Source organism: Lynx canadensis, chromosome C1 (genome assembly GCF_007474595.2).
Source record: "Lynx canadensis isolate LIC74 chromosome C1, mLynCan4.pri.v2, whole genome shotgun sequence".
NCBI classification, from domain to species: domain Eukaryota; kingdom Metazoa; phylum Chordata; class Mammalia; order Carnivora; family Felidae; genus Lynx; species Lynx canadensis.
Genome location: NC_044310.1, coordinates 104508568 through 104528730, shown reverse-complemented (window position 1 = coordinate 104528730; position 20163 = coordinate 104508568). Strand labels below are relative to the sequence as shown.

Here is a 20163-nt window from a genome sequence, read left to right as displayed (position 1 = left end):
CGGATTTGAGAGGGGAGATATTAGCAGAAGAGAGACTAGCTGAGCCCCTCCCAAAGACCAGGGGATGATCATGAGATGTGCATGGGACAGTGACAATAGAGATGGGCAAGAAAGAACAGATTTTGAGAGATGTGTCATGAGCGCAAACATTGACTAGGTAGTGAGGGAAGAGGAGTCGGGTTTGAGTAGTGAGGAGCTGAAGACGAGGCCAGTTTCTGGCCTGGAGGGCTTGTGATGCCATTACGGATTTGGGGAATATAGAAGGAGACGAAGCAAGTCTTAGGAAGGAGGATGATGAAGGGGGGGTGCCTTCGGTTGGTGGCTCAGTCAGTTGAGCATCTCACTTTGGCTCAGGTCACGATCTCGTGGTTGATGAGTTCGAGCCCTGCCTCGGGCTCTGGGCTGACAGCTCAGAGCCTGGAGCTTGCTTAGGATTCTGTATCTCCTTCTCTTTCTGCCCCTCCCCTGCTCATGCTCTGTCTCAAAAATAAATAAATGCTTAAAAAATAAATTAAAAAAAAAAAAAAGGAGGAGGATGGACATTCAGTTTTGGACAAGCTGATTGTTAGGAGGATCTGATTTTAAGGAGTCTACCACAGAGTTGGAAATGCAGAGTCAGTGTTCAGTACGGTGTTCTGTATTTCCAACTGTGTGGTAAACCTTCATTCGTTTGTTTGTTGAGTCAGGAAAAAAGTCCTCATTCTTCAACAAATATATATTGAATACCTACTATGTGCCAGGTTCTAGGTGCTTGAATAAAACAAAACTGGCCTTATATTATAGCAGGAAACACAGTCAATAAATAATAAACATGATAACCAAGTCATTGGAAAGTATGTTATAAGGTGTGAAGTGCTATGGAAAATGATAAGGGAAATGGTGAGATAGGTTGTGATTTTTACTTGGGTAGTCAAGGCAGGCCTAATTAAGAATGTGACATTTGAACAAATACCAGAAGGAGATGAGGAGTTGTCTGTGTAGAAAAAATTGAGGAAAGAGCCTTCTAGGCAGTGGGGATAGTTGGTGGAAAGTCTAAAGGTGGGAGCAGTCTTAGCTGTTTGTAGGAACGGCACAGAGGCCAGTATGACTGACGCAGTGTGAGCAAAGGGAGTTGGAAGAAATAGTGAATGTAATGGTTCAGAAGTAAATTCATTAGGCATTAATGATTCATGCAGCTTAACTGGAGAATTATAATATCAAGACATCACAGCAACAGCAATAAATACATATATAAAGCTTTCTGTGTACCAGGGCTTTTAATTCATTTATCTTCATAACAGCCCTGCATGGAATCATCTCCATTTTCATAGTCAGGGAAATTGAAGCACAGAGAAAAACCTGGAAAAGTAGGCCAGGTCATAGAGGCGCCTGCGTGGCTCAGTCGGCTGAGCGTCCGACTTCGGCTCAGGTCATGATCTCAATGGTTTGTAGGTTCAAGCCCCACGTTGGGCTCTGTGCTGACAGCTCAGAGCCTGGAGCCTGCTTCGGATTCTTTGTCTCCTTCTCTCTCTGCCCCTCCCCCGCTCACACTGTGTCTCACTCTGTCTCCCAAAAATAAATAAATGTAAAAAAAAAAAAAAAAAAAAGTAGGCCAGGTCATAGAAAGCCTTGAATGTCCGACACAGGAGTCTAGAATTTATTCTGTAGGCAGTGGCAAGAAATTCGCGATTTTGATTGTGGAACTGAAATGATCAGAATTGTGCTTTAGGACGCCTGGGTGGCTCAGTCGTTAAGCATCTGACTTTGGCTCAGGTCATGATCTCATGGTTCATGAGTTCAAATCCTACATTGGATGAGCTCGTGCCCCACATCGGGTGAGCTCGAGCCCCGCTTCAGGTGAACATGAGCCCACTTTGGGTAAAAAAAACCCACGAGCCCCCACTTCAGGTGTGCCCTGGTTCATTCTCTCTCTCTCTCTCTTTCTCTCTCACTCTCTCTCCCCCCCCTCCCCCCACACACCCACCCTTTGCTCACTTGTGCCCTCTCTCTCAACAACAAAAAAAGAACTGTGTTTTAAAAAGATTAATCTCTTGGGGCGCCTGGGTGGCTCAGTCGGTTAAGCGTCCGACTTCAGCCAGGTCACGATCTCGCGGTCCGTGAGTTCGAGCCCCGCGTCGGGCTCTGGGTTGATGGCTCAGAGCCTGGAGCCTGTTTCCGATTCTGTGTCTCCCTCTCTCTCTGCCCCTCGCCCGTTCATGCTCTGTCTCTCTCTGTCCCAAAAATAAATAAACGTTGAAAAAAAAAAATTTTTAAAAAGATTAATCTCATGGGATACTTTAGAGTGGATTGATGGGACACTGGGTGATAGGAATTGAATTAAGTGGGTAGCAGATGGAATAGAAGAGAAAAAAGTGTGAACGATTATGTCTTAATGTGATTTATTGAGTAATACAACTGGAGAAAGCAGCAGAAAAATCTATTATGACAAATCTACCATTTAGGGTCTTTTCTTCAGTAGAGTAGTGATTCTTAAATTTAGGGGCAGTTAACAATTCCTTTCGGTAAGCTGATGACAGCTGTCAGGTCCTTCTATAGAAGAATGCACATACACAGTTTCAGATGGTCTAGGACGTCCTAGAGCATGTCTAGGCTAAGAACTCTCTGGATCTCAGAACTAAGAGACCTGGGCTTTCATTGTACTTGTCCCTGGTGCAAACTAGCTCATTCTTTCTTTAGGCTTCCTCTGTGTTAGCTGTCAAACAAGGTCACTAGGTCTGCGTGGGCCCTTTCAGTCCAGAGACAAAGTGTCAGTGCTCACAGAGCTGACTTAGCAAATAGACAACAAGTAAATAAATAAATTGTGATACCGCACAGTGAAGTGTTAATGAAGAAAATTAAAGCAGGGTAAGGATTGGGAGAATGATGGACACGCTCATGAGCACATGCTTGCTAGTTTTGAAAAGGTGGTTTGAGTGATCATTCTAGGTCTTTCCTCAATCTCCCTATACTCTGAGCACCCAGTTCCCTTTTTGCTTTGTCTCCTGCCAGGAAAGAATTGGGACGTGAGTGCCGCCCTCAGTGATTTTGAACAGCTACGTCAAGTTCGTGCTGGGAACCTGCCGCCACCCTTTAGTGAAGGGAGTGGTGGCTCCAGGACCCCTGAAAAAGGGTTTTCTGATAGAGAGTCTGCCCGCCCTCCCCGGCCCACCCTACAGCGGCAGGATGACATCGTTCAAGGTACTGGGGTAACTGAGGGGGTGTTTCTGTAGATGGAGTAGAAAGGAAGAGAGGGGACTGCTGAATGGAGTCATCCTTTGGAAATGACCCTATTCCTCCCCTGCCAAACTGAGGTGGCCTCAGTGTGTCTCGGTGAATTATGGGGATTACCCTGTATGAAGGTACCGCACTGTCTCACTGCATCTTGAATATTACTCTGTAGTAAGGCCCTTTGCAGATACTGGGAGAGAACTAGAGGAAGGAGAACAATCTAGTTGTTGTGATAAGGTACATAAAGGTAAAATTCAAAGGATTATGGCCATTTACCTCTTTGGTTAATATTTGTCAGTGTCTATCAAAATTTAAAAATGCATGCGTACTCTGACTCAATTTGATTTCTAGAAATTTATCATATATGTGTATGTGCATGTGGGCGTATATATATGTCCTTTAAATAAATATATACATGCATACATAAATAGACACATACACATATGTAGCATAAAGCTTGGAAATGAAAGCTTGAAAAAAAAAGGACAAGTTAAAGCTTGAAAACAGCCTTTAATGTCCATTAAATAAATTAAAATCTTCTATGTTGTGGAGTACTCGGCAGCCATTGGAAAGAATTAAGTAGAACTTGATGTGCTGTTTTTGAAACATCTCTAAAATCTACTAAGAGAGGTAAGATGTAGTAGAGTTATATGGTGTGTTCTTGTTAGTGTTTTTTAAAATGATTTTAAATTTTTTTTTTTTCAACGTTCATTTATTTTTGGGACAGAGAGAGACAGAGCATGAATGGGGGAGGGGCAGAGAGAGAGGGAGACACAGAATCTGAAACAGGCTCCAGGCTCTGAGCCATCAGCCCAGAGCCTGACGCGGGGCTCGAACTCACGGACCGCGAGATCGTGACCTGGCTGAAGTCGGACGCTTAACCGACTGCGCCACCCAGGCGCCCCTAAAATGATTTTAAAAGCTGTATGTGCTTCTGTGTGCATAAAAAATTCTAAAAGGATCCAAAAGTTTGCTTCGGGGGAAGGGATCAGAAATTTTGAATATGAGGGAGATTTCTTTGTAATACTTTGCACCTATTGATGGTATTTTGATTTTTTACCATGGGCTTATGGTACTTTTTATTTTTTTATTTTATTTATTTTTATTTTTATTTTTTGGTACTTTTTAAATACTTGAAAAAAATGGTTTAAAAAAGAACATCACTATGAAATAACTTTAGACAACTCTTGATTGACTTTGTGTGTCATCTCTGGCAAGTATTGTATTAAGAACTACTTCCCAACATAATTTTTAGCGATTTTAATAATCTTGATATAACTCAAGCCATGCAAAGGAATTGTAACATGACACTGAGCAGATTGTGATCACAGAATATCTGCTGGGGAGTTGTAAGTGCCATGTAATTGAAACAAATGAAATGATTGGGGGCACTGTCTATGTTATTGTCTTTCTCTGTAGCATGTTAAGTGAGAATGACTGTACCTCTACAGTTCTGATAAATATGAGTATCGAGAAAAGTTGTAGTAAATAATGTAAGTAAATGATATTGATGGTAGATGAGAAAGTTCCCGGGTGATTTATCATTAATTTTCTATAATGGAAATGCTTTCCTATGTTCTCCAAACAGTGAGAATTATCAGAGTGATTATTTGATTCAGTCTAGCCAAACGAAAGCCCCACTTCCCTTATTTCCTCTTTTTCCTACCAAACAGTGACCAAATTGCCAACTGAATGAGTCCCTATTATGTTGGGAAATGGAATTTAAAGAAGATAGAATCATGGGGAGAAGTTCAGGCAAATTCTCTTAAAAAGGGTAGAAAGAGGAATATATATTTGGTGCTAATATAAGTGCTTGCAAAAATACTACTTTCTATATTTCTCCATTTGTATTTGGCTTGAGAAAAAGGGTTGGGAAATGTGGCAGCCAGTTAGATTCAGAGTTAGCCCCTGTGTGCTAGAAGAGGTAACCCTTGTCAAGAGGTAACTATCACCATGTGAGTGGAAAGTTCTCTGGGCTGTGTATGTTCTAAGGTAACTCCATTTCTCATTGCAGAAAAACGCCTGTCTAGGGGCATCTCCCACGCCAGCTCCAGCATTGTTTCCCTGGCCCGATCCCATGTCTCCTCCAATGGTGGGGGTGGGGGGAGCAGTGAGCACCCCCTGGAAATGCCCATCTGTGCCTTCCAGCTTCCAGATCTCACTGTGTACAACGAAGACTTCCGCAGCTTCATAGAGAGAGACCTTATTGAACAGTCCATGTTGGTTGCCTTGGAACAGGCAGGTCAGTGAGTGCTTCTTTTCCCAGGCCCTTCCCTCTGCTTTCCACCTGGAGGCAGCCACGTGGAGGGGCTGGCCTTGACCAATAGCTTCCAGTCTAAGTGTGGGATCTGACTGCAGTCAGAGTCAGGAATCAGTCAGATAAACATGCACCGAGCTAGGTGCTTCTTCTAAGGACACATATTAGACACTTTCCTCTGGAAATTTCCTGTTTGATGGAAGGGAAACCAGATATACACATGAAAGGCCCAGTAATCAATGCCTAAAAATCCAGACATGGGGAGAAAAATACAAACGAATTACAGTTGGCTCTGGAACTCCTTGTGACCAGAAAGACCCAAACTATAGATGATGTACGATGGTGATTAATTTAGAAGTTCCATTTGTTTACATGAACGTTTCCCAAAAGATTTATTTGCCTTTACAATTGTGTTTGTCTTAAATTATTGTTAAAGTTAGTTAATATGATGGGTTGGGGCTGCTGGGAATTCTGGGAAAAGCTAGTCAGGTATTAAAAAACTCCCTTGGAAGAAAGACTGGGGCTAGGAAGTAGGGGCATGGGTAAGAAGCTTTCATTTTTCATTCGGTAACTGTGTGCATCTATTTATACTTTTTTAAAAAGTTAGCACGTTATCTGGCTTAGTGACATTATAGGCCAATTTTTCTTTCTGTAGACTTTTCGGTAATTCAGGAAAACTTTTAAGCATGATTCATAAAATATTGTCCTCATATGAATAATGGGTTGGCAATTGTGGATGACTGTACAGGACTGAGACTCATCTTCTTAGGTGTTTCATGTACTTTGCTTGTTGCTCATGTTTTTAAAGTCATACCACATACAAGCTGACAACGCTGACTGTCACGTATGCAGATGATACTTACGTGACACTTGGACTACATGCTTTGGTTTTTCTTTTACTGATGTTGGGTTTGTGCTGAGATTCACTGGCACAATACTCCCTGGTCTCCGGAGCAGAGTGAAGGAATCAGAGCCAGACCAAGTAGCCAACACAGATTTCAACCTGTGACTTTGGCCTCCTCACCTAACGCAGAGTTGCTCAGTCTTAGCACTGTTGACATTTAGGACCAGATAATTCTTTGTTGTTTGAGCTGCCTGGTACATTATATTATGTTTAGCAATCTCCCTGGCATCTACCCACTAGATGCCAGTAGCATCCCCCCTACCAATTGTGACAACCAAAAATATTTCCAGATACTGCCAAATGTCCCTTGGGTATTGATGAGATCAGTGGTCCCCGTGTAACAACTGCTGATCTAACCAATCATGCTCTCCAGCTTCTGATGGACTAGGTGTAAGTGACGAAGGTATAAAGACAAACAGAGATGATTTTATTCTGGGTAGGCTTCCTACCCAAGTTTGGGTGGAGGCAAGTTGGGAGTTGTTTGAGGGCAAGGGGGTGGGAAGGATAATCTGCTCCTCTCCTTTTCCTCCTTTTTCTGTAGGGCGTTTGAACTGGTGGGTGAGTGTGGACCCTACCTGCCAGAGGCTGCTTCCTTTGGCAACTACTGGGGATGGAAACTGCCTTCTCCATGCAGCCTCCCTAGGTGAGTCTTGAAGATGGTGTTCCATACCCTCCAAATGCAATAGAATTAAATCTCATGTGCAGGACTTGATCCGGCTAACCTTGATCTTAGACAGAAGTAATGATACAGTGCGTGTGTACGTGCTCGTGTACGCGCTAGTGTGTGTGCACATGCACATGGGCATGCGGGACGGGATGGAGGAGAGCTCTGCCCTGGATTTTCAGCCTTGTTCAGAGGACATATGGAGAAGCCAGGACTTAGCATGGGTCCCGCTCCAAGAGCTGCCCCCCAGAAGTAGTGAGCAGCAAGCATACAAGCGCTATAGAGCTATGTGTGGATATCATTCTACTTAATGCTTCCTCTTCTGGTATATAAAAAAGATGTGTTTTCATCGGTTTCTGGGATATTTGCTTACTTTAATTGTACAACTTATTTATAATTCAATGTCTTTTGCCTTAGATCTTTAAAAAGTCTTCATTTTCCAACCATCCCTCCAGCTTTGATGCTGATGGCCATGTACCAGACCCGTCTTATCTGCTGCTACCCTGTATTTTAGTTTGTTGAACTTACATCGGGAATAAGGGGCTTTCTATCAGGAGTTTGTAGGACGTGGTATATTCCCCCACTGTTAAGTTCTCGAAGTTCCTGAACCTCCAGAGTGGGAACATCTTTTCTTTCATGATTAAGTCGCTCTCCCCTATGTCACAGTGGGTTCTTTGAACCTGGCCTTCAGCCTCATTTCCTTCATGCTAGGGTATGTGCATCATAATTAATAAGTGGTGTGAAGTCATGGTAAAGTGTCCTACTGATATGTTTCCTTGCCACAGGCATGTGGGGTTTCCATGATCGGGACTTGATGTTGCGTAAAGCTTTGTATGCACTGATGGAGAAAGGAGCTGAGAAGGAAGCATTAAAACGGCGCTGGAGGTGGCAGCAAACACAGCAGAATAAGGAGGTGAAGGAGTTTGGGTGGGAGCACCTTACTCCCCAGAGTTAGCTACACAAAATGCTTGATGCTTCCCAGTAGGCAGTGTCTTCTGGGGTTTAATCAGTTGGCGCTCCTCTTGTAATCCTGGAAATTATAGAAAATGCAGACGATGCCATAGGGCCGATGCCTGCCTGATACAGTCACGAGAACTAGTGTGGGGAAGCCGAGACCTATAGAGGAGGTAGCTAATGTTGTGCTTCTCGTCAGGTAGGTGCTCAGGAAGCCTTCAGTAGCAGTCTTTTGCAAAATAAGATAATGACAAGTCCACAGGATTTTTGTATTGTTTTGGGTTTTTTGGCCTCTAATAAGGCTAGACCAATTTTTAAGGGCTTCTATGTTTTCAATCCTTATAAAAATGTAAATGCTTAAAAATGTTGTTGGCTGTATGTACTATTTGCTTTTCATGTACTCTGTTTGAAAATCTTAAAAACATGCCTGTTAAATTGAGTTTTAATTGTACTTTTCAGGGGTTCAGCAGATGTTGAGACTGCTTTTGTATAAGAAAGTAACAATGGACTGTTTGTATTTTCTGTGTACTTTCCATCCCCATAACAGGGGTTGGGCAAACTATGGCCTATGGGACAAATCCCACCCACGGTTTTATAAAACAAAAAAAAGAAGAAGAAAAATTAATTGGAACACAGCCCTGCCCATTCATTTATGTGTGTTTGTTTATGTTAAGTGCTTTCCTCATGTAGACTAGAACAGCAGCAGAATAGAGTAGTTGCATATGGCTCGCAAAGCCTAAAAGATTGACTGGCAGTTATGACAGAACAATGAAAGAGTTTGCCGACCCCTCACTTTAATATAATAATGATTCTGTACATTTCCATAAAGATAACAGGTCTCCCTCTTTCCTTTTCCTCTGGTTTTCTCTGTCTTCTGTGTTTATCTCATGTGTGTCTTTTTTTTTTTTTTTTTTTTTTTTTTTTTTTTTTGCCATTTTTATGGCTGGGTGCTCTGGCCTAAATATGGGATTGTCTTTTCAGAAACTTTCCTTTTTCTTTCCATCTTCTTTCTTGTCACCTTTTATTGCTGTGTCATAACTGGCCATTGTATAGAACTAAGAGGGTTTTTTTTTGTTTTTTTTTTTTTTTTTTAGTTATTAGAATTTTATGTCCTGAAGATTAAAATATGTAGGTAGAATGTGTCATGTTTCTTTCTTAAAAACAAAGAACCGTCGTTAAAATTAGGATAGTATTAAGATCAGAGTGCTGTCTTTGATCACCCAGTCTTCCCCAGAGGATTCCTGAGGGGAAATAGATGCACAGGGGCGAGGCCAAGTGGATGGCCCTCTTCACTACCACCGAATCCCACGCTCCCTGGTTAGCTGACACGGACCTCGTGGAGAGCTCCTTTGGCCTGAGCCAGAACCGGTCTCGAGTTGGCCTTCTTCACCACTGACTTCACTCCATACCCGAACCTTACATTTGCCTACTCCAGAGTCCAGAAAAGGCCAGACTAGAGCATTTAGCTATTAAGTAAAAGTTCGATAATGAAAATGTGGCCTAGAAAAGTGTTATAGTTGAGACCATTTAAAGTATTATACAGCATCTTGGACGTGGGAATGGAGGGAGGTGTGAGGGACTGGGGGGTAATCAGGACCAAATACCACACAAACTAAATTGGTTTTGATGTCTCAGGGCTTCTTGTTTTGTGTTGAAATTGGTGTCAACCAATTCAGTGAGGATGGGGTGCCTGACTGGCTCAGTCAGTAGAACATGTGGCTCTTGATCTCGGGGCTGTGAGTTTAGCCCCACGTCGAGTGTAGAGATTGTTTAAATAAATAGACTTAAAAAAAGAAAAAAATCAAACAAACCAGTAAGTACATTCTCAGGCTAGAAGGGTACACCATCTAGTGGCTGTGTGTATAAAAACAGGAAGCTGAAATAGGTGAGAGGAAGACAGAGAGTGACCAGAGCACCCAGTATATATTGCCTGTGCATTGTTCTTTTTATTTTTAATAGAAAACTTTGTTACAGAATTTTACAAACAGAAAATAGCTTTGTCACTTTTTTGTTATTAAGATTAAATGTGCTTATAACAGCTCTTTAATTCTAAAATTTGTTCCTCATGCCCTTCATGTTTCCAGTGTGATTCTTTCTACTCTGTCAATGTGCGTTTAAGCAGTATAAACTCATGTAAATATTAGCATAAGCCAAATACAATTAACAACACAGACTCATCTCCCAAATTATCATGTATACTCTAAAGCCAAATGATATTTTTAAATTATTTTTATCACTTCTCCCATTCCTTTGCTAAAAATTATAGTTTCATTCAGCATGCATTTCTCGATTACTGATCACATCATAGGCACTAGCATGTTGCCTAAAATGTGCTCCTGGCCCGTAAGAGTAGTAGTAGGAGACCGACATGTAAATACATAATTGCACCAAGGTAACAGGTTATGGTTTCTGTGATGAAGTCTATATAGCAGTTGAGGAGGGAGACCACCAAGGCAGGAGTGGATCTACCCGGAAGATTTAGGAAAGGCTACAGAGAAGAAAATACTTGAATTCTGTCCTGACAGTGGAGAAACTGTTCACCAGGTGGCAGGGAGTAGGCTGCTCCAGACAGAAGGAACAAGCTAGACGAAGGCTCAAGCACAAGTAACACAGTGCATTCAAGGAATTACAGATAATTAAATGATGCCTTCGAGAGGTGGGTAGGGGCCAGGAAGTGGACTTTGTATGCTATGCTTATGGAGTTTGAGCTATATCTAGTAGGTAACGATGGTTCTGAAAAGAATTTGTGACAGGACGCAAACATCAGATTTTAATTTTGGAAAAATCTTTCTGTTAGCATTGTAGGAGGTGGATGAGAAGAATGCAGACTAGAGTAGTGATACCATTTAAGGGTCCATCACAGTAGTTCATGCTTTATAATTGTTGACTAAGGAATCCAGGTGTGGAGTGGGTACAAGGAGGGAAGTCTTTGGTACCCTCCCTGGTTTCTAGCTTGGGTGTTTGGCTGTTACTCTGTGCTCTTCACTAAGGCAGGAATACAGGAGGAAGAGTGTGGTGTTGGAAGAGGTAGGAGTTCAGTTTTGACTCCATAGAGTTTGAGATAGTCATGGGCAGGTAGCCATCTTCAGTAGGCAGCTGGATATGAATATAGAAATTAAGACGAAGTCTGGACTGGAGGGGACATTTTAGAGTCCTGAGCATATAGATGGCAGTAGATGAGATTATGGCAGTAGAAGTAATCACCCAGAAGGGAGCAAGGCTGCTGATATTGTTGACACAACACCAATATTGCTGGGGTGGACAGAGTTGAGAGAGACAGGAGAAAGTAGTATTGTGGAAGCTAAAGGAAAAGGAAGTTTAACAAGGAGTTGAAATCTGTGTGAAGGCTGAGAAAGATGAGAACCAAAGAATCCACTGAATTTGGGAATTAGAAGGTCATTATCCTTTGCCAGAGTTGGTTAGGTGAAGTCATGTAAATGGGATAAGGGGTGTAGGCTGAGGAAAGAAACAGAAGCTAGACCGCAATGGGCTGGAAAAGAGTGGAAGAAGAAGAAGTGTGAGAGAGAGCCGAAACTTCTGTGGATCTTGACTAGGAAAGGGAGAAGAGTTGTGACTTTGTAGTACACATTATAAGCCAAGGCCAAGAGAATAGGCAGTGGGACAGTGTGACTGAGTTGAACAGCTACTGCCTTGAGAACCTAGCCTCTAATTGCTTCATCTCTCCTGCCTGTCTTTCACACAGTCAGGGCTGGTTTACACAGAGGATGAGTGGCAGAAGGAATGGAATGAGCTGATCAAGCTTGCCTCGAGTGAACCCCGCATGCATCTAGGTACGAACGGAGCCAACTGTGGTGGGTAAGTATGGCTAAGTGGGGGAGTAGAAAATAATCTTTACTGAGTCCTCAGTGTCCAAAGAACTTGAGGCTAAGAGGATTGTTAGAAGGAAAGAGAGGGGCCATTGCAAGGGCAAAGAAGGGTGTAACAGCATGGTATGTTCTAGGAACTACAAGCAGTTTGGCGTTGCCAGAATACAGAGTATGTAGTATAGAGTGATAGACTAGGCTGGGTAACCACAGTTTCATGTGCTATGCTGAGGTTTCTGTTGTGCCATGTTAAGGAATTAAAACCATATCCTATCCAGATGTTGAGAAACTTCAGGACAGACAACTCTCTTTCCTCAATAAATACATTGCAAGGAAAATAGAAAGGGAAAGGGAACCTAAGTTTAAAGACACTTAGACAAATCAACTAGTGGGAACCTATGGACATTTATGACAGTTGGGGAAATGTAAACAATGTCTACATGTTTGATTATTGTTAAAATTTTGAAATGTGATATTTATGGTTATGTGGTTGTTTTTAAATGTCTTTTATTTTTTAGAGATAGAAACTGGAAATTTTATGGATGAAATGATATGTCTAGGATTTGATTCAAAATAATCTGATGGGGTGGGGGTGTGGGTGGGAGTTAACAGGGAAATAGATCAAGGTCTAGGTGAACACAACCTTGACCATGTGTTTTATAATTGTTGAAGCTGGGTGATGGACACATGAAAGTCTAGGTGTAATATTCTTTCTAGTTGTGAATGTTTAAAATTTTGAAATTTTCTGAAACACAAAGTTAAAAATGATAACCTAGCCAAACTTTATTGTGCATAAGAATAATCTGGGAGACTTGTTAAAATGTAGATTTGGGAGGGGCGCCTGGGTGGGTGACTCAGTCGGTTAAGCATCCAACTTTGGCTCAGGTCATGATCTCACGGTTTGTAGGTTCGAGCCCTGCGTCGGGCTCTGTGCTGACAGCTCAGAGCCTGGAACCTGCTTCAGATTCTGTGTCTTCGCCTCCCTCTGCCCCTCCCCTGCTCATGCTGTGTCTCTCTCTGTCTCTCAATAATAAATAAACGTTAAAAAATTTTTTTAAATGCAGATTTGGGGACCTTCACTCTAAGGAAGTCCAGTTGAGTTGGACTGAGCTTAGGCCCAGAAATCTGCATCTGTCCCAAGCACCCAGTGTTGAATAACATTGCTTCAGGGGGCAGGAAGCCACTGTATTGTGCACATGCGAGTGACGGGAGCCAAAGTCGTGTATTTGAACATACTGCCAGCAGAGTGGGTGGAGAAGTGGGGGGCAGTGAGACTGGGTACAGTTGTGGGAATCCAGGAGAGAGGGCCATGGGTGTGACTAAGCAGTGGACTGCAGAGGAGGTAGATACAAGAGTGGACAGGCCAGAGGAGGTAGATACAAGAGACACGGAAGAGATGGAATTGGTCAAGCCAGGTGATTAACTGAAGATTAAAGGGTAAATATTTCCCAGATTTCTGATTAGGCTACTAGTAGATGGTGAAGTGAGATACTGTTCTTCACGGAATGGACCTTGGAAGAGGAATTTTTGTTTCTTTTGTTTGTGTAGGACACGATGCATATGGTATGTGGGTGGTTGTAGTGGGTAAAGCGGAACTACACAGCTGTGTACTGAGCTATAGCGTAAAGCGAATTGGGGAAGGCTGTTGAACAAGATTGGTTTTAGCAGAGGGATTACCTCCAGATTCCTAATACAACTTTAACTTTAGGGCCTTCAGATCTCTTTTCTTGGATTTCCCCATCTGTGAAATGGGATTAGAAGTAGCCATGGTAGCATAACATAATCAGGTATGTCCGTGGCAGCCTTAAGATGAGAAAACCAGGAAAGGACATTCCTCTTTTTTGTCTTTGCACAACTGATCTTCAAGGGCGTCTTGTTGTGTTTTCTTCCCCTTCCCCTCCACAATCTCCTCTCCTGTAACTCTAGGGTGGAGAGCTCAGAGGAGCCCGTGTATGAGAGCCTAGAAGAATTCCACGTCTTTGTCCTTGCCCATGTACTTAGGAGGCCCATAGTTGTTGTGGCCGACACCATGCTGAGGGACTCTGGTGGGGAAGGTGAGTCAGTCCTCATGCCCTGAGCACCTTCTGTTTGCAGAGCGTTGGCTGAGCACTGGGAGGAGGGAAGGAAGGGGCTACGTAGACCCCTGGGGAGAAGCAAGGTATACATGAGAACAGTGCAAAACTCTCAAGAGATTAAGAGCAAAGTGGTTGGGATTAATTGATGAGGCTTCTTAGGAAAGAATGATGAACAAGGGGTTAGAATTAATGAAAGGGGGGAACTCACTTGGTAGAGTGGGTGTGGGGATTACCCTGTAGGCAGGAACACATCCTGAATAACAATCTTTGTGGTTTGCTGCAGCATTTGCCCCTATTCCCTTTGGGGGAATCTATCTGCCTTTGGAGGTCCCAGCCAGCCAGTGTCACCGCTCCCCTCTGGTGCTCGCCTATGATCAGGCCCACTTTTCTGCACTTGTGTCCATGGAGCAGAAGGAGACCGCCAAGGAACAAGGTGCTGAATGCAGTGTTGGTGTCTGTGGTGTCTTTTGGTGCTTTCTTCTCACTTGGAGAAACTGAAATGGGAGAGAATGTAGCAGGAAAGAATTAAGTGACACGCAAACCCAGACCACGCACATTGATACGGTTTTACTAAGCTAAAGATAAACCGGGGTTTTTAAATTAAAAATAAATACTGTTTTTAAGAACAGCTTTGGGGATGGGGCGCCTGGGTGGCGCAGTCGGTTGAGCGTCCGACTTCGGCCAGGTCACGATCTCGCGGTCCATGAGTTCGAGCCCCGCGTCAGGCTCTGGGCTGATGGCTCAGAGCCTGGAGCCTGTTTCCGATTCTGTGTCTCCCTCTCTCTCTGCCCCTCCCCCGTTCATGCTCTGTCTCTCTCTGTCCCCAAAAAAATAAACGTTGAAAAAAAAATTTAAAAAAAAAAAAAAAAAAAGAACAGCTTTGGGGAGAACACAGTAACCTGCCTGTATTTACTGCTCCCCATTCTGGAGTAAAGAGTGAATGTATTAAGGACACCGAACCTTCCAAGTGATGCTTTGCTGTATTTGCCTTATTCCTCGAACCCACATTAACTGGCAAGAACATCGTGAGTGTTCCTTGACTGACTGCTGGGGAGTCATGGAGATTAGTGGCCTAAATTGTGTGCTGGCTCGTAAGGGGAAACCAGTCTGTTCATTTTTAATGCCTGGGGATTTCACTTGTGAAACCTGAGAAGCGAGCTCATTAGAGACCTGTGATACAATTCAGCCTCCTTTTTAGTGAAGTTCGTTTGTGTTCAGTTGCCTTCCTCTCTCCTCAAGAAGACTCCTTGACGACATGTTTCTTCCTCCCCAGCTGTGATCCCACTCACGGATTCGGAGCATAAGCTGCTGCCCTTGCACTTTGCTGTGGACCCTGGAAAGGGCTGGGAGTGGGGCAGAGATGACAGTGACAACGTCCGATTGGCCAGGTGAGGCAGGCCCACCTGCTAGGTGGCTGCAGTCTCTTCCACAAAAAGCGTCCATTTCCCTGGGAATTTCTCCTCAGCCCACAGGGAAGACAGTTACATCTTGACTCCAGTGTTTTGGGGAAGATGGAAAAGTGGGGGACGTGTTGGGCACCAGGAGTCTTGCAACATGCAGCTTGCCTTGTCTTCCCACGAAAGAGATGGGAATCTGGGATCTCAACTTGGTCTTTCCTTATACTATGAAGGGTGTTCTGCTGTTACACCCCACAGTCTCCCAAACAGTGATCAGAAAATCAAGATTATCAAATCATGGGGCGCCTGGGCAGCTCAGTCGGTTAAGCGTCTGACTTCGGTTCAGGTCATGATCTCGCGGTTTTTGAATTCCAGCACCACATCGGGGTCTGTGCTGACAGCTCAGAGCCTGGAGCCTGCTCCGGATTCTGTGTCTCCCTCTCTCTGCTCCTCCCCCGATCGCACTCTCTCTCTCAAAAATAAACATTAAAAAAAAAAAATCAAATCACACTTTTTTCCTAGCCCAAGTGAGAGGGTGTTTATTTATTTATTAAAAAAAAAATTTAGGTTATTTATTTTGAGAGAGCGAGAGAGAGAGAGAGCGTGCCTGCGCCTGAGTGTGGGAGGGGCAAGAGAGAGAGGGAGAGAGAATTACAAGCGGGCCCTATGCCACGAAGAGCTGGATGCGGGGCTTGATCTCATGAACCATGAGATCATGACCTGAGGTGAAATCAAGAGTCAGATGCTTAACCGACTTAGCCACCCAGGCACCCCTATTTTAAAAAAAAATTTTAAAGATTGATTATTTATTTATTTATGAGAGTGAGTGAGTGAGTGAATGGGAGAGGGGCAGAGAGAGGTAGAGAGAGAAACCCAAGCAGCCTCCTCACTGCCAGTGCAGAGGCTAACTCGGGGCCCAAACCCATGAACCATGAGATCATGACCTGAGCTGAAATCAAGAGTTGGACACTCAGCTGACTCAGCCACCCAGACGCCCCTAAAGATTTTACCCTTTAAGTGATCTCTACACCTAACACAGGGCTCAAACTTACAAGAGTCGCAGGCTGCACTGACTGAGCTAGCCAGGTGCCCCATGAGAGGGGTTTTTAAATAATTGGCCAAAGTGGTTTGCTCTGGATTGTTGCCTTTCTGGAATTTAAATAGCCAGAAAGATTTGTTCTCCCTGCCCGTCACCCTCCCCCAAGCCCCCCAGTGGGTTTAGTCTTCTACCTGAGCCCTCCACAGCTTCCGGGGAACAGTGTATGAATATAAAAGTTCTGCCCTTCCCTCTGACACAGTGTTTCCTTCTTTGGGTTCCCTGACCCTGGGGATCCAATTGAGAGGGTTTGATTTAAAAATTCAGAGTTTATGGCTTTTAAAGTATGTTCTCACCTACCTATCAAAAACTCCCTCTTAATATTTATACTAGCAGCAGTAATAATGGCTACTGTTTAGTATTTCCTGTATTCCAGACATTATCCTGGGTCCTTTCCAAATACTGTTTTAATCTTCATAACAACCCTACAGGGTAGATGTTATCTACACCCATTATCAACCCCAACTGAGTTTTAGGGAGGGTGAAGTGGCTTGCCTCCGGGCCATAGAAACACTAATTGGTGGACCTAGAATTCAAACCCAACCTCATCAGAGTCCCAAGCCATGTAGCCCTCTCCCATCCTATCTCCCAGCTGGCTCATACTGCTTTGCCTTTTAAAGGTCACAGTATGTTTTTAATTCTTTTTCTCCTCCTCACAGTGTAATCCTGTCCCTAGAGGTCAAATTGCACCTGCTGCATGGCTACATGAATGTGAAGTGGATCCCAGTGTCCTCTGATGCACAGGTGAGGACTTCTGCGCCCTCATTTGCAATGAAGGGAAGCCAAGGAGACCTGGTGGTGGTCTCCTTCTGAATCCCTTCCGAATGGTAGCTTGTAATTCAAGGTTAGGAATAACTGGGTAAGTTCCAAAAGACACTTTTTCCTGCCTTTCTATCTGTTAGTGCCCTCTGTTTTCCATAGCTCCTCTCCAGCCAAGCTCTACTTTGTGATACTAAAACACATTCTTCAAGAAAAGTTTCCTAGATACTTTGGTGAACTTGAGATGGTCATTACTTTGTCCCAAGCCTTGTATATATAGACCTCTGTGGTGGTGGGTACAAGAGGAGACAGAATAGCTTAAGAGATCTCGATCCAGGAGGTTCGGAGGCTGTCATCATTATGCATAGAGCAGGAACACAGGAGCAAAGGCAAACTGACGGACTCCAGTGCTGAATGTCTAAAAGTTGGGGGGATGCAGAATGGTCAGACCTGGCTATGGTTAGTCAAGACTTCGTTGAGATTACCTCTGGGCAGAATCTGGTATAGAGAAATTTATAACAAAGGACACACTCTAGTGTCTATGGATATTCTTCCTCCTTACCCAGAGGCCGTGTATTGTGTTAGTTGCTCATTGCTGCAGAAGAGCCTCAGGCTTCACTTTGACATCTCCTTATTACAGGAGGGAGTCAAATTGCGGGGGCGAGGTAAAAGTTAGCTAGTAGACACATCGCTCCCTGGTCCATGGGAGAGCTGACTGGAGCTGAGAAAGGACAGTGCCCTCCTAGGTAACCCCTCGCCTGCCATGACAGCAGCCCTTCTCTGAAAGTAGGCAGGCTCTCCAGGGATGGGGTTTATAGGGGGGGTTAGCAGCCCTTTTCCACCTGGCTAATGCCTGTAGCAATGCTGCAGCGAGCCCCATGAGCCAGAGGTATGAGCTAGGGGTCCCCGGGGACTTCCCTCAACCAGACCAATGGGACAACCATAACACTGCTCTAATTTCCCCTCAGGCTCCTCTGGCCCAACCTGAGTCCCCCACAGCCTCAGCTGGAGATGAGCCCCGGTCCACTCCTGAGTCTGGGGAATCAGACAAAGAGTCCGTCGGCAGCAGTTCCACGAGCAATGAGGGCAGCAAGCGGAAAGAGAAGGCAAAACGAGGTCGAGAGAAAGACAAGAAGAGAGCAGACTCCGTGGCTAACAAACTGGGCAGCTTTGGCAAAACCTTGGGCAGCAAGCTCAAGAAGAACATGGGCGGCCTGATGCACAGCAAGGGTTCTAAGCCCGGAGGGATGGGAGCAGGGGCGGGGGTAAGCAGTGGCACTGAGACACTGGAGAAGAAGAAGAAGAACTCCCTGAAGAGCTGGAAGGGGGGCAAGGAGGAGGCAGCTGGGGATGGGCCTGTGTCTGAGAAGCCCACGGTGGAGTCTGTCGGTAACGGAGGGAGCAAGTATAGCCAGGAGGTGATGCAAAGCCTGAGCATCATGAGGATTGCAATGCAAGGGGAGGGGAAGTTTATTTTTGTTGGAACCCTGAAGATGGGTCACCGTCATCAGTATCAGGAGGAAATGATCCAGCGCTACCTTTCTGATGCCGAAGAGCGATTCCTGGCAGAGCAGAAGCAGAAGGAAGCAGAGAGGAAGCTCCTGAATGGAGGGCTAGGCGGCGGGCCTCCTCCAGCCAAAAAGCCAGAGCCAGATGGTGGGGAGGAGTTGCTGACTGCCCCTCCAGCAGAGTCCAAGGCGATGGCATTCTCTGCTGGCTACCCCGGGGGCTTTACTGTCCCTCGGTCTACAGGGGCTGGGGTCCACTGCCAGGAGCCCCGGCGGCAGCTGGCAGGGGGTCCTTGTGGGGGAGGCCTACCACCATATGCCACCTTCCCCAGACAGTGCCCTCCAGGGCGACCCTACCCCCATCAGGACTGCATCCCTTCTCTGGAGCCAGGCAGTCACTCCAAGGATGGCGGTCACAGGGGTGCGTTGTTACCACTCCCCTTCCGCGTGGCTGATTCCTATAGCAACGGCTACAGAGAGCCCCCTGAGCCAGATGGATGGGCTGGAGGTCCCCGGGGGCTTCCTCCGGCCCAGACCAAATGCAAACAACCGAACTGCAGCTTCTATGGACACCCGGAGACAAACAACTTCTGCTCCTGCTGTTACAGGGAAGAACTGAGGAGGAGGGAGCGGGAACCCGGTGGGGAGCTGCTGGTGCACAGGTTCTGAGTGGGGGAACCTTGGAGGGCAAGGGGGCTAAACAAAGAGAGTTAAGCTCCACTAATTGGCTCATCAAGACCCAGCCCCCATGCAAATGGGGCAAGTGCAGTAACGTTGGTGGGAGCCTGGCTGGAAACTTTGAAGTGGGTGCGCGCTCGAGAGCTGCCAGGCTGGCAAGAGCAGGGCAGGGCCAGACGGTGCCTGGAGGGCTCCACTGGTCCTTTGCCAATCTTGATGGGACTGAGGAAGTATGGGGTGGGGCGGGGAGATGCTGATTCTGTCTCATAACTGCTTGGGTACACCCCAGGACCTAAGGGAAAGGGGAAGGTTTAGTGTGTGGGAGTGGGGAGGTGGGCAGAAGTGGGGGGGGGCAGGCAAAGGAGGTTCTCAGTCAATAAAAGAAAAAACAGACCAAAGTCCTTGTAGGTTGGAAAAAAGCACATGACGGTGGAGTTGGGAGTGTGGAGGGAAACTGGGAAATTAGATAAATTTGCTATTGGTTTGAATTAAGGTAGGAATTAGGGTTGGATAAATTCTTCCTCCTGAAGGATCTGGAAAGACTAGGCAGTAATGTGTGCTCACAGGTGCTTATTAGGAGGGGGTTAGTTGAAATTGGTTTGTTGAGATGGGAAAGGGAAGAACTTAAAAGGGGAATCCTTTTCCTCTCGAGTTTTATTTCCTTCTAAACAGTCTTGCTGATCGCCCTCTATCTTTTCCTCATCCTTTTTGAGGGCTGAGCCTCAGCTAAGTTAAGATTGTGATTTTTTTTTTAAACGACTTTAATTTTATTTAAATAAAAAAAGTTCCCTCTGGGGAAGGGAGGAGTGACAAGAAGAGCAGCTGTGCGGGCTGAATCTT

General features: G+C 44.9%; 1 protein-coding gene across 1 annotated transcript in view; it reads left to right on the top strand.

Annotated features, from left to right (window-relative positions):
• The window catches only part of OTUD7B (OTU deubiquitinase 7B), a 52667-nt gene extending 33000 nt beyond the window's left edge, over positions 1 to 19667 (top strand). Inside the window, exons 3-12 of the mRNA XM_030325039.1 lie at positions 2989 to 3177; positions 5222 to 5449; positions 6910 to 7011; positions 7818 to 7945; positions 11690 to 11802; positions 13737 to 13864; positions 14169 to 14318; positions 15159 to 15273; positions 17038 to 17122; positions 18106 to 19667. Coding sequence (XP_030180899.1) covers positions 2989 to 3177; positions 5222 to 5449; positions 6910 to 7011; positions 7818 to 7945; positions 11690 to 11802; positions 13737 to 13864; positions 14169 to 14318; positions 15159 to 15273; positions 17038 to 17122; positions 18106 to 19314 — 2447 coding nt within the window. The 3' untranslated portion in view covers positions 19315 to 19667. The remainder of the gene's footprint in view (positions 1 to 2988; positions 3178 to 5221; positions 5450 to 6909; positions 7012 to 7817; positions 7946 to 11689; positions 11803 to 13736; positions 13865 to 14168; positions 14319 to 15158; positions 15274 to 17037; positions 17123 to 18105) is intronic.
• The last annotated feature ends 496 nt before the right edge of the window (positions 19668 to 20163 follow it).